The 24,029-nt window shown below is 43.1% G+C and overlaps 1 protein-coding gene across 1 annotated transcript in view; it reads left to right on the forward strand.

Annotated features, from left to right (window-relative positions):
• The window catches only part of LOC124722467 (uncharacterized MFS-type transporter C09D4.1-like), a 176,161-nt gene that overhangs the window by 28,497 nt on the left and 123,635 nt on the right, over nt 1-24,029 (forward strand). The window contains exon 2 of the mRNA XM_047247623.1: nt 956-1,180. Within this exon, the coding sequence (XP_047103579.1) occupies nt 956-1,180 (225 nt within the window). The remainder of the gene's footprint in view (nt 1-955; nt 1,181-24,029) is intronic.

Genomic DNA, 24,029 nt, shown 5'->3' on the forward strand with positions numbered 1-24,029 from the left:
GAGAGTACAACAGCCTCTGTCTCCTCAGCATTTTCCGAATTTCGTTGTTAACCCATGGTTGGTCTTTTCCGCCCTTAATCCACTTACCAGGCACGTAGTTCGCCAGACCACGATTTACAGTCTGTTTAAACTTTGTCCATAATTTCCCTACGTCCCTGTTACTGGAGTTAAGTGACGTCAGTTCATTGTTTAAGTGAGATGCTAACAACTGGTTATCTACTCTTGCTAGCAGAAATACTCTCCTAGCCTCCTTGACTGACTTATTAACATTCGTAACCATAGTCGGTATGATATCATGATCACTAATTCCCATCACTGCACTGACGCCGTCGATAACGTCCAGCCTGTGTAGCTACAAGATTTAAGATATTTTCATTGGGCATGAGCTGCCGAACTAGCTGCTCATGGCAGTTTTCTGAAGACGTGTTCAAAAGTATTTCGCAAGACTGGCTGTCTGTACCCCACGCAAGGAGTCCATAGACGTCCCTGTCTAAATTAAAGTCGCCTCCAACTATTACTGCATGATCTGGGTATCTACAAGCTTCCGGCAGTATGCTTCATTTTAAATGACTCTATAACTGTCACGGTGGAATAGGGTGGCTGCTAAAAACATCCAGCAATTAAGTTAGTTTTATCTAGGCCTGTTACACGTGACCTGATAACTTCACTGTAACACTCAACTTCTACGTCAATAGGAACAATATTTTTGTTAACTGTATTGAACACTGCCACTTCTATGGTGGCTAATCTGCCTTTCCGATATACGTTTCATGACTCGCTAGATATCTCAGAACTTTCTAATTCGGGTTACAGTCAGCTCTCGGTATCAAGAATAATTTGAGCCGAGATCTTTTCTGGAGGGCTGTGAATTCGGGAAGAGGGCATTAGCGTGATGTGTCCTATTTTTTGTCTGGTGTACTGATTATATTGCAATAGCGATAAGAGCTGCTTGCAGGGTCTGCGGCTGTCCATTCTGCTGGGTGCTGCTCTGAACGCTGCGGCGACGTGGCTGAAGGTGTTGGCCGTGGCGCCCGGCCGCTTCTGGCTGCTGCTGGTGGCGCAGTCGATCGCCGCTGTCGCGCAGGTCTTCGTGCTCACCGTGCCACCCACCGTCGCCTTCCTTTGGTTCGGCGCCAACGAGGTGTCCACTGCCTGTGCGCTCGGCGTCTTCGGCAATCAGGTGCGTCCAGGACATCTCATACAATTTGTTGTCTTTATGAGCTTACATACGCATTGCTTCGCCCACGTACCCATGTGGCACATATATTGCACACATCCTCTCCTCCTCCTCACTCTATCCATATCCTCCTCCCCCTCTCTCTGTACATCTCCTCCTCCCCTTCTCTCTGTACATCTTCTCCCCCTTTCGCTCTGTACATCTCTGCCTCCTCATCTCTCTGCCCATCTCCTCTTCCAATCCCCCACGGTCCATCTCCTCCTCCAAGCTCTCTCTGTCCATTTCTTCCCTCTTCCTTTTCCATCTGCTCACTACCTCTCTCTGTCTACCAATTCGTTCCTACACCTCCCCCTTTCTCTGCACACTTCCTTCTTCCTCTCTCTCTGTCCATCCCTTCCTACTCCCGTCTCTTGGTCTATCACCTACTCCCTCTTTCCCTATCCACTTCATTCTCCCTCTTCTCACTATCCATCTCCTTCTCCCCTTCTTTCTGCTCAGCTGTGCCCATCGGTACATAGCGTCTCTGGAACGCTTTCCGATGTTATGTGCACAACATGCCTGTCTTATAGGGCAGCCTAGATGTCAGTTATTAGTAAATCTATTTTTCCCCACACCAACCCGTATGGGAGGTAGGTTGTTCTTCCAACCACTGCACTTCTTCCCAGACTGTAAGTAGTATGTTTACCAAATTTGGTTGAAACTGCTCCATCAGTCTGGGAGGAGACATGGAAAACACACACAAACACACACACACACACACACACACACACACACACATACACACACATCACACACACTTCACACACACATATGTAAATCCACTTTGATGTATGTATATAATTATGCAGATGCACTCATGCCTGGATCAGATTAAAAACAGTGACTGACACTCTGGAATAGCAGAGCCTAGAAAGAAGCAACATAGTCAGTTGGCTGATACCAATACACGCAGTATGGCTGAGGCATCAGCAACTCCATGGTTGCATTCTTATCCAATCACACACTCCCTGTTAGTGTGTTTGCTTTTTTTATAACGATAACATCACTATTACTTTCCTATGCTCGAATTTTGTAATATCATGACAATTAGGCTGTAACTGCCATCTGCAACAAACTGTGATAACCCTCACCTATGATAGCAGAGCTGTATAAGAACTGAACATGAAGGTGTGCCTAAGGAAATAGGCCATGTTGTTTCCAAAGGAACTATCATGGAATTTACCTGAAGCTATTTTGGGGAACCATGGGAAACATAAATGTGGATGGTTGAATGGGGATCTGAACAGCTGCTGAAACTTGGAATAGGAGAAACTTCCTGCCAGGTTAAAACTATGTGACCAACAGGACTTTTAATATCTACCTCCCCTCCTTTTTCTTTACAAAATTGTGCTTGGCTGACTATAGCAGTAGCTAAATAAATAAGTAGTAACTGTTGCTAAGTATCTGCCTAAATGTAATTTTGTTTGGAATGTTGGTTGTCTGCATGGAAAACACTCAGAATGTAAGCAAAATTTATTATTAGCTTAATTTAAGACCACTTTAGGAATACAAGTCCTAATGGCTGTAATTGACCTATACATCCTATCTGATGTTGAGACTGCGGGGTTTTGTAGCACTAATAGAGTGAACACTGATCAGTTAAGGTTCAAATAGAAATTTTAAAGACACAATGCACCTTTCAAGTACTATAACATGATGAGTAAATGTGTAACTACCCCCGCTTCATAGTGGCTTTTATCATATGTCATTCACGTGTCCGCTGGTTAGCGAAATTCTAACACAGTCGCTAAACATGACAACATAGTCCGCGAGTATACCCACGATCTACAAATATACGAGGAAATGTCTTAGCACATACCATACATATGAGTTTGACACAAGAAAACACTTCCCTCTTCAGAATCTGCTCATTTAGATACTAAATTACTCATGATTTACAGTTAGTATGTAATAACAATTGTGTAAAAATATCTAATGGGAACCTTTGTAGTATAATTACTAATCAGCAGCATTATCTGTAAACTCGAAGTTGACTACAGACATTACACATGTTCTTTAAATACTGATAGGTTCTGCATACTCACTTACTCGCACACTCTTCACACAGTAACTGGAAGTGAGTGTTAAAAGCATCCGTAGATGCAGCAAAGTACATCCAACTCTCTTCCTCCTTCATTTCTTTAGTTACCTTACCACAGCTTTTCTTCCTTCCACTCTGTTTAAATTAGAACGATTTAAAGTATTCTGGTAAGCTGAAAATAACTTGAGTTTATGTATGACTGGTAAACTATTGACTCAGTATAAGTATTTATCACTTTTGCATTTGACCAACACTAGAGAGGGAGATTACAAACAGTTATATATACAAACAGAAGTAACAAAAAACGAGTACCTTTTGCAACTTAATTCACATTTTGTGATTCTTTCTTTTATGAATTAATGTACCACACATACCGCTGAATCTCCAAAAATGGAAACGGTCTTTAGTCAGTTAATCCTTGGAAAATGGTTATAGTGACAGCTTTGTTTTGTCGGAGTCTTTTTTATCAAATTATGACCATTTTTTTACCAAACAATAACTTCAGATTCGCATTTAGTTACTTGTTGGACACTCACGATAAGTTGGAAATCTATTTATTGTATAATCTCTGTTTTTTAGGTCAGTCACACACCACAGAAATCCAATGTTTTTTCGAAGTTATTGATGATACCTACATTCATTAGTAAAATTGTGCATTGGACGCTTTCCCAACCCACTTTTATAAACCAAACACGCATTAAATAACTTTATCTCTCTCATTGCAAAAACAGTTTATAAAACAAAACTACAATGTTAACATTTGTAGAACTTTGTAATTACTTTTGAATATATTATATAAAAGTCATCTCTGGAAGCTGATAAATTAACCCTTTCAGATATGAATTGCGTTTGGAGGAAGGAAAATTTTATTTATGCTGTAATGCTCTTAGGTGATTTTTTAATGATTTTTGGCGCTTGATTTATATAAAAGTATGAACCCATTTTCAAAAAATGCTTTGTACACTTGGCTTGTTTCATGGGTTAAAATAACTATTTTGAAATATTCACTGTTGTAATAAACAAACTGATGCTTCAATAATTACCATACAATATAACAATAATAATAGTATTTATTTATACAGTGGAATGTAACTAACCAACCACTTCCGTGTATTATGGCGGTCATGCGCACTGCTACACTGACTCGTTGATATTTTATAGTGAAGCCCAACAGTCAGCAGCACTTGTACATCATAAAAAGACTGAAGATTCACAAATGTGTACATGACGTTCCCACTGGGGAAAATATTTTTGTTCCAACTAAGAAACAGTAAAATTTAATGTATACAATTACAACCAATGGGTCTGAAAGGGTTAATACAGGGTGATTCACGAAGATATGCAAATATTTTACTATGTTATTCTACAAGTAAAACTAAAGAAAAAAGCTCATATAAACATCGGTCCGAAAATGTTTAGTTACGGAGATACGGCTAATAAAAGAGTCTGCCTCAAATTTAGCAACTCCGCTAATACGAAGCCATCGAAAAACTGTACGAGGTTAAAGTAACGCACGACTTCCATTTTTTTTGTTATTGATCTGGTGAATGTAATAAAACGTGTCCCAGACCTGTATCTACAGTAACTTTCCAGAACATCCACAGAAGTAAAGACGTAATTTCATAATTTTTTTATTTATTAACTACTTGGTCCAATTTTTTTTTTAAGTTCCAGACAATTGCACAAAGTTTTTAGCAAAAGTTGTAAATAATTTAATTTTGGAAAAATAATGGTAATAACGTTAACTGATGCTGTATGAATATGCCAGTCTGCTTTTATTAATACCATAGTACATGTGAATTCATGTTAAACCGCAAAAAAACAAAGCTCATTGTTAGAGAAGTTGTACAGTGTACATACAGTTTCACAATACATTCACAATAAATGTTCCAAAACGTCTTCACCGAGTTCATTGCATTTGGCTGCACGTGTATGAACAGATTTTGTTGCTCGTTTCAGTTTCACAGGGTTGTTCTTAATTCGTTTCACTTAAATACACTGTTGTTATTATGTCCTTTCACTGAACAATACAGAAAACTAACTCGTTTCAAGGTTAGGAAACGACTGAAATAACTTACTAATGGTTGCCAATAAACGTTTCTACATTCTTAATGGAAAATAAACAAATGTACTTGAATAACAATCTTTGCTCCTCTGGATGTTCTGGAAACTACAGCATATACACGTCTGGGACATGTTTTATTAGATTCACGAGACCAACAACAACAAAATAAGTGAAAATCGTCCTTTATCTTAACCTCGTACGGTTTTTCCATGGTTTCATATTAGCGAAGTTGCTAAATTTCAGGCAAAATCTTTTATTAGCCGTAACTCCGTAACTAACCATTTGTGGACCTATGTTTATATGAACTTTTTTCTGTAGTTTTACTTGCAGAATAACATATTAAAATATTTGCGTATCTTCGTGAATCACCCTGTATGTTGGTAGCGGCGACTGATGTTTCCCATTGGCGGGTGCTAGCGTCACTTAGCTACATAGTTATTTTAGATAAACCACAGATGGCTCTGCATATGCTATTACTTGTTCCTTTATTTATAAGTTGAAAATGGTTCAAATGGCTCTGAGCACTATGGGACTTAACATCTGAGGTCACCAGTTCCCTGGAAGTTAGAACTACTTAAACCTAACTAACCTAAGGAAATCACACACATCCATGCCCGAAGCAAGATTCGAACCTGCGACCGTAGCGGTAGCGCGGTTCCAGACTGAAGCGCCTAGAACCGCTTGGCCACAGCGGCCAGCTCATTTATAAGTCAATTTCTCAGTATATTGTAGGTTCCAACCTGAAACCTGACTTTACTTCTGCTATGTTCTTACCGACGGAGATACCCAGGTACGACATTCGACCTTTCCTCTTCCCTGACGTGTAAAAACTAAGAGGGAAGTAGTGACAGAGTCGGCTATGACGGCAGGTGGTGGGTTGTGTCTGGATAGCTCAGGAAGTAAGAGTATTGCTCGCGAAAGGCAAAGTTCTGTGTTTGATTCCCGGTCAGGCACCAAAATCTGATGCCAAGTAGATCCACAACTCCACACATTCCGCTGAAAAATGAAAGCTTCGTAATGGAAATAGCCGCCATCCTTTCATCCAGGAGTGCTACTCCAGAGGCGACTGGCGGAAAGTTCCCTTGAACATTGGATTATAGGAGAGAGGTACGGACAGAACGGAAGGTGTGAGTCTGGTCGTATATCGTGTCTGAATAGGTCAGTCTTCAAGAAAATTGCCCGCGAAAACCAAGGATCTGGACTAGATTCCCGGTCTGCCACAATATGTCAAGAAGTTTCCAAAGAGCGCACACTTCGCTGTAGAGTGAAAGACTCATTCTTAAGCTGTACAAGATCTAACAGGATGGTGGTTAAATAACTGTACGTAGTGTCTTAGGCGTACTGTGCACAATTCGGGTCTGAAGATCTTGCCTGCAAGGAATTCATTTATCTGAGCAACTTTGTGCTCATGGGCAATATCGCCGTGAATAAAAATTCTGGACTAACGGCATCTCTGAAAAGTGGTAGGTCTGACTGCAGTATCTTTCAACATACGTCACACATTACACTATACAAGTTGTCTGAGCTGTTATTTTACTAAATTTTGATAGTGATCATGTTACTAGAAAGTATATTTTCTCCCCCGAAACACGCTATAGTTAGCGCCAAAACAAAGAGGATGATAAATAAATTCCATTAGGTCACACAAAGCTGTAAATACAAGTTGTAGCAAGGTAAAATTACGGTTGATTGTGCAATTCGAACATACTTTTTAGTGAGTAAGGCAACTGCAATAACTGAACCCCAAATTTCAGTGAGTAATGAACTGTCTACATTAACTGTTTGATGAGAAAGCTATTGAACCAACTGTTATGTGGAATATTGATTGTGTACTTCACCGTGAAACGCTACTTAACCAGTAAATCACTCTTCACATTAACGGTTACGAAAATATTCTGTATCGTTCTGAGCAAAGAAACATCAAGGAAATTAATCTTCAGCCCTACTTTTTTCACATAGATGTCCCATAAACACAAGTACACACAAATGTACGTACACTTGTCACGCTTTGCAAACAATGAACGGCTAAACATAAATTAATCATTTATATTGAGTGTTTACTGGAAAATACCGTCAGAATAAAGTAACTTTTAGGTTCTCAAGAAATTCTAATTTTATTACAACGTTACGCAACGGTAAAACTTGGAGTCCTTTTTAACTAGACGAAATAGTTAAATATTTTTAAGCAAAAATGAGTGAATCACCCATAAATGGAGGAGGAAGTGAAATGAAGCTTCACGGATTGAGAGGGTATGTGATACTACTGCTGTGATTACAAAATCGAGTAAAAATTACAAATAACTTGTCAGTATGACGTTGCACCCTCTATGGCCTGGATGTACGCAACGATTCGTTTGGGCGGTGGTGGGGTGAGTGGACTGCTGTAGCCTGTTGTGGGGTTGTGAACCATTGAGGTCTATGGCGGGGACGAAGCCTCTCTGTCGTTGGAGAATGGCCACACCACTTTGATGAAGGTTCAACAAACTTTTAGCACCACAACAGGAGGTGGGCAAGAGCTGAGGTATGGAGTATTTTTAATATTCTGGAAGACGAACGGCGAGTTGTAAGAGCCACAAAAAAGTTCCAGTTCTGACCCAGTTAAAAACCTGCGTAACACCGTTTTAAAAATCATTTTCTTGAAAGAAGAAACACCTAGCTGCCTATGTTTTTTGTTTTTTCCTTTCCCTGAGAGCTTGGCGGGGGGGGGGGGGGGCGGGAGAGGGGGATTTGGCACCCTATCCCTCCCCTTGTCCCCGGGTATGAGCGGGCGCCCTAGCTCTGGCCATCGACAATGCGACTACGCAGTATAGCGTGGGAGGCAGATCTAATGACCGAAAGGTCAAGGGAATATGTCGACACTCTGTACAACATGCTGGATTACAGCAGTGGTATGTGGGAGAGCATTATCCTGATGAAAAAAGCCCTCTGGAATGCTGTTCATGAATCGCAGCACAACAGGTCGAATGACCAGACTGACGGACAAATTTGTAATCAGGGTGCGTGAGATAACTACGAGAATTGTCCTGCTGTTATATGAAATCTCAGCCCAGACCGTAATTCCAAGAATAGGTGCAGTGCGTCTAGCACGCAGACACATTGATGCCGGCCCTCAACTGGCCTTCTTCTAAATAGCTTTCAGCTTTCAACAAAAAACACAATAGACCTCCACCATGTGCTCCAACGAGCTCTTGCTAGAAACCACACTGAAGTCGCAAATGGCGGTGGTTTGGGGTCATTGGAATGAACGCTACAGGGCGTCTGTCTCGGAGCTGTTCTTGAAGTAACCGACTTGTAACAGTTCCTTGCATCATTGTGGTGCAACTGCTGCTCAAATGGCTGCTGCAGATGCAGTACAATGTGACAGAGCCATACGCCGAACACAATGGCCCTCCCTCTCGGTAGTGTCACGTGGCCGTCCGGAGGCTACTCTTCTTGCCACCTTCCAGTGACCGCCGCTGCTAGCAATAATGCACAGTGGCTACATTCCTGCCGAGTCTTTCCGCAGTATCGTAGAAGGAACTTCCAGCTTCTCATAGCTCTATTACATGATCCCATGCAGACTCAATGAGGTGCTAATAACGGCATTCTTGACTAACGCCAACTCCCCTTTCCAATCTCAAAGGTAACTAACGCTCACGACCGTTACAGCATGTATTTAAAGCAAACCTGATTTGCATCCTCATATTGGCACTACTGGCGCCACTCTTATAAGACTGGCGCGAAATTTCAGATGTAGGAACACACCTATTAACTATCGTTTGAGTCGCACAACTGCCTCTTGGTATTCCGATTTTCTTTTCCTTGAGTGTAGTATGACATGCAACATCGTGACGGAGCACCCACTACCACGCAACATGGTACAAAGTACCGTCTGCCATGCAACAGTGGTACAAAGCACGCTCGGCCACATAACACTGGTATGGAGTACCCTCATCCACGTAACATTGGTACCAAGCACTGCACGAGCAACTGCAATGCCAAAGAGTTGTGCCATTCACCGCTAGATGTCAATGGCATCACTTACACAATGGTGGGAGACTAATACATGGTAGTTCAACCAATTTGCACGAAATATTTATAAATCCCCCCCCCCCCCTCATGAACCGTGGACCTTCCCGTTGGTGGGGAGGCTTGCGTGCCTCAGCGATACAGACAGCCGTACCGTAGGTGCAACCACAACGGAGGGGTATCTGTTGAGGGACCAGACAAACGTGTGGTTCCTGAAGAGGGGCAGTAACCTTTTCAATAGTTGCAGGGGCAACAGTCTGGATGATTGACTGATCTGGCTTTGCAAGGTCAACCAAAACGGCCTTGCTGTGCTGGTAAGGAAATGGATAGATTAAATTAGATATAGTGGGAATTAGTGAAGTTCCATGGCAGGAGGAACAAGACTTCGGGTCAGGTGAATACAGGGCTATAAATACAAAATCAAATAGGGATAATGCAGGAGTAGGTTTAATTATGAATAAAAAAATAGGAGCGCGGGTAAGCTGCTACGAACAGCTTAGCGAACGCATTTTTGTAGCCAAGATAGACACGAAGCCCATGCCTACCACAATAGTACAAGTATATATGCCAACTAGCTCCGCCCATGACGAAGAGATCGAAGAAATGTATGATGAGATAAAACAAATTATTCACATAGTGAAGGGAGACGAAAATTTAATAGTCATTGGGGACTAGAATTTGATAATAGGAAAAGGAATGGAAGGAGAAAGTAGTAGGTGAATATGGAATGGGGGTAAGAAATGAAAGAGGAAGCCACCTGGTAGAATTTTGCGCAGAGCGTAACTTAATCGCAGCTAACACTAGGTTTAAGAATCATGAAAGAAGGTTGTATACGTGGAAGAGGCCTGGAGACACTGGAAGGTTTCAGATAGATTACATACTGATAAGACAAAGATTTAGGAAACAGGTTTTAAATTGTAAGACATTTTCAGGGGCCGATGTCGACCCTGACCACAATTTATTGGTTATGAACTGTAGACTAAAGTGAAAAAAACTACAAAAAGGTAGGAATTTAAGGATATGGGACCTGGATAAACTGAAAGAACCAGAGGCCGTAGAGAGTTTCAGAGAGAGCATTAGGGAACGATTGACAAGAACGGGGGAAAGAAATGCAGTAGAATAAAAATGGGTAGCTTTGAGAGAAGAAATAGTGAAGGCAGCAGAGGATCAAGTAGGTAAAAAGACGAGGGCTAGTTGAAATCCTTGGGTAACAGAAAAGGTAGTGAATTTAATTGATATAAGGAGAAAATATAAAAATGTAGTAAATGAATCAGGCAAAAAGGAATAGAATTATCTCAAAACTGAGGTCGACAGGAATTGCAAAACGGCTGAGCAGGGATTGTTGGAGAATAAACGTAAGGATGTAGAGGCTTATCTCACTAGGGGTAAGATAGATACTGCCTACAGGAATATTAAAGAGACGTTTGGAGAAAAGAGAAACACTTGTATGAATATCAAGAGCTCACATGGAAAACCAGTTCTAAGCAAAGAAAGGAAAGCAGAAAGATGGAAGGAGTATATAGATGTCTATGCAAGGGCGATGTACTTGAGGGCAATACCATAGAGATGGAAGAGGATGTAGATGAAGATGAAATGGGAGATATGATACTGCGTGAGGAGCTTTACAGAGCACTGAGAGATTTAAGTCGAAACAAGGCCCCAGGTGTAGGCAACATTCCATTAGAAGTACTGATAGCCTTGGGAGAGCCAGCCATGACAAAACTCTACCATCTGGTGAGCAAGATGTATGAGACAGGCGAAATACCCTCAGACTTCAAGAAGAATATAGTAATTCCAATCCCAAAGAAAGCAGGTGCTGCTAGGTGTGAAAATTACCGAATCAGTTTAATAAGTCATGGCTGCATAATACTAACACGATTTTTTTACAGACGAATCGAAAAACTGGTAGAAGCCGACCTCGGGGAAGATCAATTTGGATTCCGTAGAAATGTTAGAACACATGAGGCAATACTGACCCTACGACTTATCGTAGAAGATAGGAAGAAAGAAAGGCAAACCTACGTTTCTAGCAGTTGTAGACTTAGAGAAAGCTTTTGACAATGTTGACTGGAATACTCTCTTTCAAATTCTAAATGTGGCAGGGGTCAAATACATGGAACGAAATGATATTTACAATTTGTACAGAAACCAGATGGCAGTTATAAGAGTCGAGGTGCATGAAAGGGAAGCAGTGGCTGGAAAGGGAGTGAGACAGGGTTGTATCATATCCCTGATGTTATTCAATCTATATATTGAGCAAGCAGAAAAGGAAACAAAAGAAAAATTTGGAGTAGGAACTCAAATCCATGGAGAAGAAAAAAAAAACTTTGAGGTTTGCCGATGACATTGTAATTCTGTCAGAGACAGCAAAGGACCTGGAAGAGCCGTTGAACGGAATGTACAGTGTCGAATTAAATCAGAAGGTGCACGGAATTAGGTTAGGAAATGAGACACTTAAAGTAGTAGATGAGTTTTACGATATGGGGAACAAAATGACTGATGATGGTCGAAGTAGAGAGGATATAAAATGTAGACTGGCAATGGCAAGGAAAGCGTTTCTGATGAAGAGAAGTTTGTTAACATCGACTATAGATTTAAGAGTCAGGAAGTCGTTTCTGAAAGTATTTGTGTGGAGTGTAGCCATGTATGGAAGTGAAACATGGACGATAAATAGTTTAGACAAGAAGAGAATAGAAGCTTTCGAAACGTGGTGCTACAAAAGAATGCTGAAATTGGAGTACTGGAGGGCAGCGTGGAGGGTAAAAATCGTAGAGGGAGACCAAGAGATGAATACACTAAGCATATTCAGAAGGATGTAGGTTGCACAGGATAGAGTAGCATGGAGAGCTGCATCAAACCAGTCTCAGGACTGAAGACCACAACATCTATAGATTATGTACATCTGCATTAGAATACACGAAGTACTTTTTGTGGTATCTTTACCTCTAGTGTGTAAAGTTTTGTATGAGCTAGTGTGATTGAAATCTTTTCACATACGTGCCCCATAAATACACTGACTTTTAAAAAATGTCAAAGATATTTGTTGAAAAAGTTGATGTAATTATCCAATTAAATGACTGTGATAATCCCTTAATAGTTCTGACATTGAGCAATTTACTATAAAAATATAATGTACTCTCTATCGTGGAGCTTAGACTAATTGCGGTGTGCACAGAGACTTCAGGCTGTCAGTCCCCCAGCGCTCCACACGTGAATGGAATGAGGAGAAAACTAAGTATATGAAATAATGAAAAACTCATTGTGTTGTGCTCTTTGCAGTGGTAAGCAGTGTGTGTACGTAGATGCAAACTGGTAGTTGACAACTAATTTTGAACCTATTGTTGATGTTAAATTTCCTGTTGAGCTTCCACAAAGACGGTCGTAGGGAAATTTTCACTCTTCAGAGGAGAGTATCTTGATATGAAATTTTCTAGAAGATTAAAACGGTGTACCGGACCGATACTCGAACTCATATCATTTTCTTTTCACGGGCAGGAGCGACTTTTTTTTCTTAAATAATCTGAGAGGCTTCTTCAGTTTCTCGGTGCTGTGAAACAAATGAAAATGAAACATCTGTCTTTCTTTTTTGATTTCCTTTTAGAGTCACAGTTAGCTAAAGGCTGGAGGAGACCAGGTGGGCAGAGGCCTGGCCACGATACACCCCTTCCCCCCTCCCCCCTTTCCGTCGCTGAGCTGCACTCTCACACGGTTCTTTTCTCTTTTTCTTTTTTTTGCACTTGTATACACTGGAACACAAATTAAAACTAGGTCACAAATTTGGAACCCGGAAAACCCGGCAAGGCGATAAACTATGGCAGGCGGACCGAATCCAGGGGTAGACGTGTCATGTTTCGTTCCGATTCGGACAGGCGCGTGCCCGCAGGGAACGTGCCAACGTAGTGGGGGTGTGGTAAAATCGCTGTTGAGATAACTGGCAAAAAATACGTGATAACGGGAACAGCGCACAATCTCCGAATGTGCAGTCTGCAGGTACTGTCAACAAGCGAGGCGCGAGTGATGGACACCTCCATATGGATATGCCAAGGTTGTAACGGGACATCCTCCTATGGCATTACTTTTCCTCAACAGTAGGTATCGATACCAGTATTATTTTTCGAATTTTGTACAGCTGTTTTTCTGAAAACTTTGATATAATTTTATACACAATATGTTATATTTCAAGCTAAAATATGAAAACGAATTACTTTATTTTCGATGTTACAATCGATAAGTACTAGCTCTGAATGTACAGTTAAAATTACATTTTTATAAACATTTGATATTACGAATTATTTGGCACACTTACAGTTTCTATTATTAACTACGCAATCTAGTACTGTTTACTGTGTTTATTTCTGGATTCATTTATGAAATAATAATCGAAATTAACAGAAATGCATTTGTCAAGAGAAATTGTAAGCCCTTTGGAATATGGTTATAACTGCAGAGTGAAGTGGTAGGAAGAATACTTCTTATGAGATCGGACGCATTTTCGTATTTTGGGTGAACAATGTAATTTCGGCCTTGTTAATGTGAAAATTCAAAAGACTGTATGATATGTTAAAATATGACAAAATATATTAACGTAACAACAGAAAATTCTGCAACAACAATCTTCAAATTTATTTAGCTCAGTTCAACCATGAGGACCTGAAATGTGAGAGTCTCAGCTTCAAGAATCAGACACATAGACAAGAAGAACTGGAGCCAACTCTACACGAAAAGCTAAGTAAAGTAGAAAGTTTATTGTATTCTTCGTTCCTCTCGAATTTTTCATAAAAGACTTTGCTTATTGATGACATGGAATGGAAATGTAAGAGGATGTAGATGAAGACGAAATGGGAGATAAGATACTGCGTGAAGAGTTTGACATAGCACTGAAAGACCTGAGTCGAAACAAGGCCCCGGGAGTAGACAACATTCCATTAGAACTACTGATGGCCTTGGGAGAGCCAGTCATGACAAAACGCTACCATCTGGTGAGCAAGATGTATGAGACAGGCGAAATACCCTCAGACTTCAAGAAGAATATAATAATTCCAATCCCAAAGAAAGCAGGTGTTGACAGATGTGAAAATTACCGAACTATCAGTTTAATAAGTCACAGCTCCAAAATACTAACGCGAATTCTTTACAGACGAATGGAAAAACTGGTAGAAGCGGACCTCGGGGAAGATCAGTTTGGATTTCGTAGAAATGTTGGAACACGTGAGGCAATACTAACCTTACGACTTATCTTAGAAGAAAGATTAAGAAAAGGCAAACCTACGTTTCTAGCATTTGTAGACTTAGAGAAAGCTTTTGACAATGGTAACTGGAATACTCTCTTTCAAATTCTGAAGGTGGCAGGGGTAAAATACATGGAGCGAAAGGCTATTTACAATTTGTACAGAAACCAGATGGCAGTTATAAGAGTCGAGGGGCATGAAAGGGAAGCAGTGGTTGGGAAAGGAGTGAGACAGGGTTGTAGCCTCTCCCCGATGTTATTCAATCTGTATATTGAGCAAGCAGTAAAGGAAACAAAAGATAAATTCGGAGTAGGTATTAAAATTCATGGAGAAGAAGTAAAAACTTTGAGGTTCGCCGATGACATTGTAATTCTGTCAGAGACAGCAAAGGACTTGGAAGAGCAGTTGAACGGAATGGACAGTGTCTTGAAAGGAGGATGTAAGATGAACATCAACAAAAGCAAAAGGAGGATAATGGAATGTAGTCGAATTAAATCGGGTGATGCTGAGGGAATTAGATTAGGAAATGAGACACTTAAAGTAGTAAAGGAGTTTTTCTATTTGGGAAGTAAAATAACTGATGATGGTCGAAGTAGAGAGGATATAAAATGTAGACTGGCAATGGTAAGGAAATCGTTTCTGAAGAAGAGAAATTTGTTAACATCGAGTATAGATTTAAGTGTCAGGAAGTCGTTTCTGAAAGTATTTGTATGGAGTGTAGCCATGTATGGAAGTTTGGACAAGAAGAGAATAGAAGCTTTCGAAATGTGGTGCTACAGAAGAATGCTGAAGATAAGATGGGAAGATCACGTAACTAATGAGGAGGTATTGAATAGGATTGGGGAGAAGAGAAGCTTGTGGCACAACTTGACTAGAAGAAGGGATCGGTTGGTAGGACATGTTTTGAGGCATCAAGGGATCACAAATTTAGCATTGGAGGGCAGCGTGGAGGGTAAAAATCGTAGAGGGAGACCAAGAGATGAATACACTAAGCAGATTCAGAAGGATGTAGGTTGAAGTAGGTACTGGAAGATGAAGAAGCTTGCACATGATAGAGTAGCATGGAGAGCTGCATCAAACCAGTCTCAGGACTGAAGACCACAACAACAAACAACACAACATATTGATGACATAAACTGGAATTAGGAAGGAGGGCGGAGATTACAAGGTACAGCACTTTATGCAGAGAGCCACCCGATACTTTGTGGCAGGAAAATATTCCACCGCTGGGTAAGGAAAGGACTCTGGATCAGTAACATGTGGCGGCACTCGCAGAAAGCACACGACCAGTTGTCGCCCCAGCAACCAGCATCTGCAACAGCTGAAGCGGTGGTGATCATCGGCGACACTGCGACGGACGAAGCAGAGGGGAGATTCCACCAGTCCTATGGCATGGAGCCGCTGATTAATTGGATACTTCCCACTGCTCGCATAATACCAAGTCGATCTGATATGCGTCGGAAAAAAACTGTGATGAAAGTGCCACCAAATCACAATCCACCGCAACAGTGGGGACTTGCGATCTACGACGTTACAGATGACGCTAGCAGGAAAATGATGCAGAAATCCTTTGCCCGCCGCCAGTGCGTTCGTGTGAAGTTCGTCGTGAACATAACTGAGTTCCAAAACGAACCCTGCGATGTGTGTAAACGCGAGCATGATGCTACAGACCGGAACCAACGGGGAGAAGGACACTGGCACAAGGACCGCAAGTAAACGGTACGTAATGGAGGTCTCGACATTGTGCCATTGTTTATACATCTTGACCATGTAAAGTGCCACCAAATAATAGCGTACGCAAGTAAAACCAAACCGTCCTGCACGCGGGGAGCGAGTGATCGTATCACAGCGGACTTTGAAGATGGACTCAGCTGTCAGAAAATATCCGAATGCCGTTTGAATACTGCGACCTGTCGTAATCGGCATCGGTAAAACCTGCGCAATATGAATCATTCTGGATGCCACATAGGCATTCAGATGGGCAACTCACTGCAAAGGATCGAGGTAGCGTAAGGAGTAGTGACTGATCCTCACACGGATAATTCTCAAAACCTGATGAAAGTTGACAGCCGCTATGCGGCGCGCTGACGACGTAAATATGATCCCAAGATAGCGGAGATGTTGGACACAGGCAGGCACGCGTGGTCTTCCGGTGTTAGCACGCGACTAATAGACAGCATTGTGGATTGGCGAACATTCATCAACTTCCAGCCGCCCTCCCATAAGCCGAAATGGTGTCGAGGATCCGTGCAACATCGTCCCGAGAACGAATCAACAGCATGAGGTCATCTGCTTATGCTCGACCTCGGAAGGTGTAACTGTGTAAGGAGAGTCCAGACAACTGCGTCGTCATCAGGTCTATGAGCGGCTCCAGTGCCACCGCATAAAATTACATGGAAAGTGTGGCAGTCTTGGCGGGATGATCGCTGAATCGGTGTCGGACCCGCCACACGCCTGTTGACCTGGACCAACGAATGCGCGCTGCTAAACAGCCGCCGAAGGACGCTGATGAGTCGGGCAGAGTGGGGGTGCTGGCAGAGTAGCCCATCCGCTCTAGAACAGAATATAGAAATACATGGCGCACTCTGTCAAACGCACTGTCAGAATCTACGGCTACGATCGCCGCACGAAGTCTGCGCTCCTCTACCAGCGCAATCACGTCACGATAGTGACCAGTGGTTGTCTAGACGTTCACTGTGCCACCCGACGTCGTTTGCTCGGCGGAGACAACACGCGGCGGTAAGAGTGATCTGAAACGAGCCGCCAAAAGTAATCTTGTAACCAGTATTTAATAAGGTGATAGGTCGGTAATGAGCCGTCGCGATTCCAGGTATCGCTTTACGAACGGGAAGAATAATGCCGTCGACAAAAGCATGCGGAATCGCAGTTGCAGACGGGATCAGTTCTTTATACATATCCGTCCATCGTGTAGACATGAGACCACATAACGTACGATAAAATTCAGAACGAGCGGCGGGGCGGGGTCGGTCGTCTGCCTTCTCTCTTTCACTTATCGTAAGTCACCCTACCTCGATATACTTCTTTCCGACGTGCCTTCACTCTGTAAGAGCAGATACGTGCTACGCAGTGTAGAGCAACGTTGATGAAACCACTACCTAATGCCAATCACACAGAGGCCGCGTAACTTGAGTTGAAAGTCAGTTCCTGAAAGTTCATTTTAAAAAAATCGGGCGTTCGGAGGATGCAGTCTACTTGCAGAAAGCGTTTAAAATTAGATTGGATCTACTTTTAATTCCTATGGAAACACATGAAATGACTATCACGTCCGTATTTACTATGGTGATACTCATTCAAAGTTCACTGTCTGTACAACATAATTTCACTCGAAAAGCAGCCAGAATTTTTGCAAGTCCGACCCGACTAACTTTCACGTTCTACCAGGTACCGACCCACAACTATTCGCGAGTTAAACATTCGGTCATTTCAATGGTCTCTTCGAAAGAAGTGCTCGCCAAAGTATTCCGTACAGAGCACGAAATATGCCACGCGGAATTTTTACTACGACCAGAAAGTTCACACGCTTATAACTCTCAAACTATTTCATTTAGAAACACCAAACTTTCATTAAAATGTTTGTAACTCCAGTCGCTTCAGGCACGAGGTATTCGAACCGCAATTAACTCACTATTTCTTCATTTTCCAGAGTATTTTTGCGGAGCTATGTAACATGGTGTTATCCGGTTAGCAAACGACTCTCTCGAACTACTCTACTCACTGCCCACTCCACTGTATTCGCGCGGGAACAGCTTAATTCTGATTGGCTGTCGATCTAAACGGCCAATCAGAATTTTCCTTTCAGATCATTCTCGCGCCAAAACTTGCCTTATCCAATCAATACTCTGATAGTAATTAACGTCATTAAAACTTCAATTTCTAATATATTGTTTAATCAAAATAAGCGAAGTACGAATTATTCTACAAATTGATAAATAAACTTATTTCGCCTCTAACTTTCATTCTGGCTACTTTTATGCAAAAGCAAGCTCACACCGCCATACATCTGAATCATGGTTGCACCATAACTTTCTCATGGTCTATTTGTACAAGGTTTTATGAAAAATGACGTTTTAAGTTTTAACGTATGTCCCATACACTCTCTCAATCATTCTTACCCACTCACACAACAAAATATAATCAAATAACAATTTTGACCGATTTTTTGCATTATGTAAAGCACAGTGACTAAAGGGTTAAAAAAGAAAATTCTAATTAATTGATTTTTATGCACTGGTAACTTTGTAATAGCTTCAGATGATAATGTAAGTCAATCTGTATTTGTTCCTAACATAGTTTTAAAAAACAAGCGTCGGTCTTAGGACTTTTAGGTAATTTTCTCTATCTCCAGAACTATAACAAAAAAATCTGAAATTTTAACAGCATCATTCCATTAATAACAAAAGGCTGTGTACCAAATTTGAACAAAATCGGATAATAACTAATATGGAATATGCTGTTTGAGGCTTTCCCGGCGCTGCATCTGTTTGATAGGTTCTCGGGACTTACGCCGGATAATATTGTAGAAACCGCACAATATTTCAGCGAGACAACTGCCCGCCATCTTCAGGTGCTACTGTCGCGTCGCTGAGAAACGCGCCAATTTATATGCTGGCTTTCTAGAACAGCGCAGGCGCCAGCGGGGCATAACGTAATCGAAGACCAATCGTAGACAACGTCGAATACCAGAGTCCTCTGCTGGAGAAACGGGTCGCGGTCTGCGGAAGCGCGCCGCGGCGCGGGAAATGCGGCCGGGAGCGACGGACCCCGTTCGCGCGTGCGAGGAGTTGGCGCGCGATTTAAGCATCAACGCTAAGGCTTCCCATCTGCGTTGACTCGGTGCGGTTGCTAATCTGTGACTGACGATTCCTTAGTGCCGCCAAGGCTGGTTCCCAGGCTTTGCTCAGGTGAAACCCCGTGTCTGTTTATTAGGTCACTGCTTATACGTATTTCGACCGCCTCTTTGATGATGGAGTCCCAGTATGTCGAAGCATGCGAGAGGATCTTGGTTTCTTCATAATTCATGCCGTGTCCCGTGTCAAGGCACTCTTCAGCAACCGCAGATTTCTCTGGTTGACCCAACCTCGTGTGACGTTTATGTTCGTCGCATCTGTCTTTGACCGTACGACACGTCTGGCCAATATAAGATTTCCCACACTGGCACGGGATTTTGTATATTCCTGGTCTCCTCAGGCCGAGGTTGTCTTTAACAGAGCCCAGCATCGATTTCACTTTTGCTGGAGGCCGGAAAACACATTTAATCCGGTGTTTCTTGAAAATTCTGCCCGCCTTAAAAGACACGCCACCGACATACGGTACCCTGCAGTTTCCGGGTTAATCACTAGAAAAACTAAACTAAACTCCGTCCGAACAGGCCTTGGAAGGCCCAACGGGAACGACCGGCCGCCGTGTCATCCTCAGCCCACAGGCGTCACCGGATGCGGATATGGAGGGGCATATGGTCAGCACACCGCTCTCCAGGCCGTATGTCAGTTTACGAGACCGGAGCCGCTACTTCGCAGTTAAGTAGCTCCTCAGTTTGCCTCACAAGGGCTTAGTGCACCCCGCTTGCCAACAGCGCTCGGCAGGCCGGATGGTCACCCATCCAAGTGCTAGCCCAGCCCGACAGCTCTTAATTTCGGTGATATGATGGGAACCGGTGATATCATTGCGACAAGGCCGTTGGCGTAATCGCTAGTAGCTTCACCTTAATCATAGTGGGTTCAGTTTGCACTTCCGGGGATGGTGGCTGGCCATCAAGGTCGCGGAGGCACGGAAGTATAAGTTCGCAGTGTGCCTGTGCCAAGCGGCCACCTCCGTGCTGTAAGTAAGGAATGCGCGATGTAGTGTCGGTTTAGCACATACCAGATACCAGCCCACCACTGATGCGTATGATCAAAGAAGCCTTTCACACCTTGTCCACTTCTCGGTGACACGTTGGCAACAATCAGGATTCTGCAGATGCTGAGTGTTGAGTTTGCATGGAGCCCGACTCCTCCAAACCTCCAGGAAAGGAGGGAGCAGTGTACACATACACATGCAGTGGTCAGAGAACACCAAAGGCCAGCGCTCTACATCGAGCATCGCATCCACCAGTGCATAGGAGACATAAATGCAGTCCAACAGATTTGCCCAATGGCTCGTGTGAAAGGTGAATCCCACGTCTTCTGTGCGCCATACCTCCCAGGTATCCTCCAGCGCTAGATCGCGAACACTGATACCCAGTTCCCGGCGTGTTGTAAAATTCGGGTATTGATCTTTCCGGCCGAATATGCAGTTAAAGATCTCTTCCAAGAGAAGATGTTCATGTCGAGGAGGAGGAAGAGATTAGTGTTTAACGTTCCGTCGACAACGAAGTCATTAGAAGCGGAGCACAGCGAATCACCAGGATAGCCGGGCGCAGTGGGGCAATCATCTCGGCACAAAATCCCGTCCTTCCACGCCGACACCCCGCATAAGAAGGCACGTAGACATTAATAACACGCGTTGAGTGAAGCGTAAACGCCATACCCTGGCAGAAGAGAGATACATGATGTCAATCAAGACGCCTTCGGGTACATACACAGCCACACTCCATGGCCAATGTGTTCGCCATGAGAAGCATAGTAGTCGCATCCTGCTATCCGTGATAGCGCTGCTAAATGCACCTACTGTCCTACTGTAAACTCCTGTAACACTGCAATGTCTAGTTCCGAAGCCCACACCATTTCTTTTAAGAGTACGGCGCGTGGACGCTGTTGACGTTCAGTGTCGCGGTATAGTATGCGTGAAGCTGCACCCTATCGGGGTGGGGGCTACACAAATCGGTGCTGTGAAGTTAACGGCGGAGACTCCTGTACGGGATCTGCTGTTTCTTCAAAATCTTTGCTCCACGCCAGCAGTGACTTCGTCGTCGTGGTGTCCGTAAGTTCAACGTCTGCCGACGCCCCCAGAGCACCTGGTATCGTTCCTTCTCCGGTAAGGACTTACGAGGCAGGTCCCTCCAGGTTCAGTCGATCCAAAAGCCATTCCACAGATGCACTGAAGACGCTGTCGTCCACGGTCTCACACGCTGAAACATTGGTGTGATCAACTGGTAGTATGATCATCTGGAAAGGGAGAAGAATCCCGTTCCGACATCGTGCGGCGCCTCCTTTTGCATCTTTTAGGGTAGCGTTGTTTACCCAATCGCCCTTCCGTGTCCGAAGACGGAAGGGAGTCGCGTCGGTCAGGTTGAAATGCCGCTATCGCGACAACCATAGAGTCCACCAAGGAGTCACGTTCGACATCAGCGTCGGCCACGCGCGCAGCCGGAACAACCATCGGAACTGAGAACATGGCTGAACTCATATCGTCCGTCACTTTGTCCGCAACTGGCTCATGAACGATCGAAACACTACCCATTCATGTGATTCCAAGGACCGCCGGGCGGCCTGCGGCGACTTAAGCGTCGTCGCTTATGTGATCGGAAGCATCACCAGTGTCCGTCGTCCACGATTACGACCAGATATCCACTGTTGCTAAGATAAGACAGAAAATGCCTGCGCAGATCAATGGCGCTCTGACGCACTGCGTTAAGAACAGGATATGTGCGGAAGTGGGCCCAGCGTTCTGCCTTGTGATCATGTATAGCGCCGTATGGCCGGCAAGCCGCTTGACGTCCTCTGCAGGTACCTCGAATGGCAGTTCGAACACGCGAATAGTTCTAATGCATAATCCCGCATGTTCGACTTTGAGAACGCCCACATTACTGCCAGCAAGACGGAAACGGAGTCCCTGTTTGATTACGTTTAAAACGCGCTGGCACTCAGCATCATTGATCATTTTAACGTAAACGGTTTACGAGAATCGAGAGACGGATAACCAGAAGTTCCGATGCCTGGATCCTCACCTCCTCAAGGAGGAAATATTGCACAAGTAAGGCTTTCGGTCGTGCATATTTCAGAAAAAAGTTGAAATGTAATGTCGATTTTCTGAACTTATTTACCATGATCTCAGGGCACGAAGCCGGCGGGCAGACTAAGGCCGTGTCCTACGCAAGCGCCAGAAGCGGCCGACAGCGACCGAGGTGTGGATACGTGACACGCCAGCAGTAAGCAGCAGCATTGGGCGAAAAACCTGGGTGTCCTGCATGCGAGCGACCACCTCCTGCTACAAGATGGCTACTTAGAACCGACCACCTCTTTCTATAAAACGGCGCCCCTATACTGTAGAATACTGTAGCTCGAGAGTAAGGCTGGAAAATTAGTTTTATTTAGGTAAATAAATCGAAAAGGAATGCTCTATATGAAATTTACAAAGGGAGCTATCTTCAAGGAGAATTTCATAATCTATATCATCAACTACGAAGATCACCAGATAAATTCTTCGAATGCATGTGAATGAGCAGAGGAGCATTCGACTATCTCATCACTAAATTAAAGATGAATGTTTTTTACATGATCGAGAACTTTTAACAGCCGATAAATGCGGAAGAATGACTGACTAAATACAAAAATTCACACCCATCTTTGCCCACGGGCTCAGGCACACACGTATGTGTGTAATACCTTAGCTGATCGACTAAACAGAATAAACGCTCCAAAAGGTTTCCTGCACGATGTTATTCACTTTCAGATGTGACCTGTACATGTTTATGATCACTGTGCCTACCATATAACAGTCACCTATAATAAACAAACAACTATGTCGATTTGCAACAATCCATCAGATACACTTGCGAAAAGTGTATACGCGCTCAAGCGAGATACTCACGGCGTGTAGTTTGGTGGACCGAGTTCGAAAAGCCACAAATGAAGAAATGTATGTTCCAATATGTCCGGGAAAAAGTATATTGGAGGAAGTGCACATTAGAATTTTACTTCTCATGCTTGCGCGAGTTGTATAGTGATCCCGCACAGATCATCAGCCAACATCTTAGGATCAAACGTATTAAAGCAAAAATTACAAACTTGGTGCGGCAGTCGTTTGACGGTCCTAAAGTAAGGGCGCGGACTGAGACTGATATTAGGCAGGAAAATCTCTCTCTATTCCATATTATCAGAGAAGCTAAACGTGGAAATCAGAAGCTACACCAGAATGTTCAAAACGAACGAGGTCATGAGTATAGTACACAGACATACATCAAAAATTTGTTGCAACATACTGCACGAACCTTTATGCAGAACCGGAAATAGACTCATCAATGGAAGAAGATCTTCTCTCTCCCACTGCAATGACAGTTAATGCTGAAGAAAATACTGACCTTATGTCAAAATCACGAATGAAGAACTAAAAGTTTTAATAAGAGGTTCACCTCGTAACAAAGCCGCAGGATTACACGGTCTCCACGTGGAATTTTATACACGCTTCTGGAACCTTATTGGCGACGAATTAAACTATTTATAATGAATTGCTTCAAGGTGACACCTTTGCAACAGAATTTACCGAAGTCTTAGTAGTGTTGATTCCCAAAAAAGCGCGCAGCAGCTCTTTGCG

Source organism: Schistocerca piceifrons, chromosome X (genome assembly GCF_021461385.2).
Source record: "Schistocerca piceifrons isolate TAMUIC-IGC-003096 chromosome X, iqSchPice1.1, whole genome shotgun sequence".
In the NCBI taxonomy this organism is placed as follows: Eukaryota; Metazoa; Arthropoda; class Insecta; order Orthoptera; family Acrididae; genus Schistocerca; species Schistocerca piceifrons.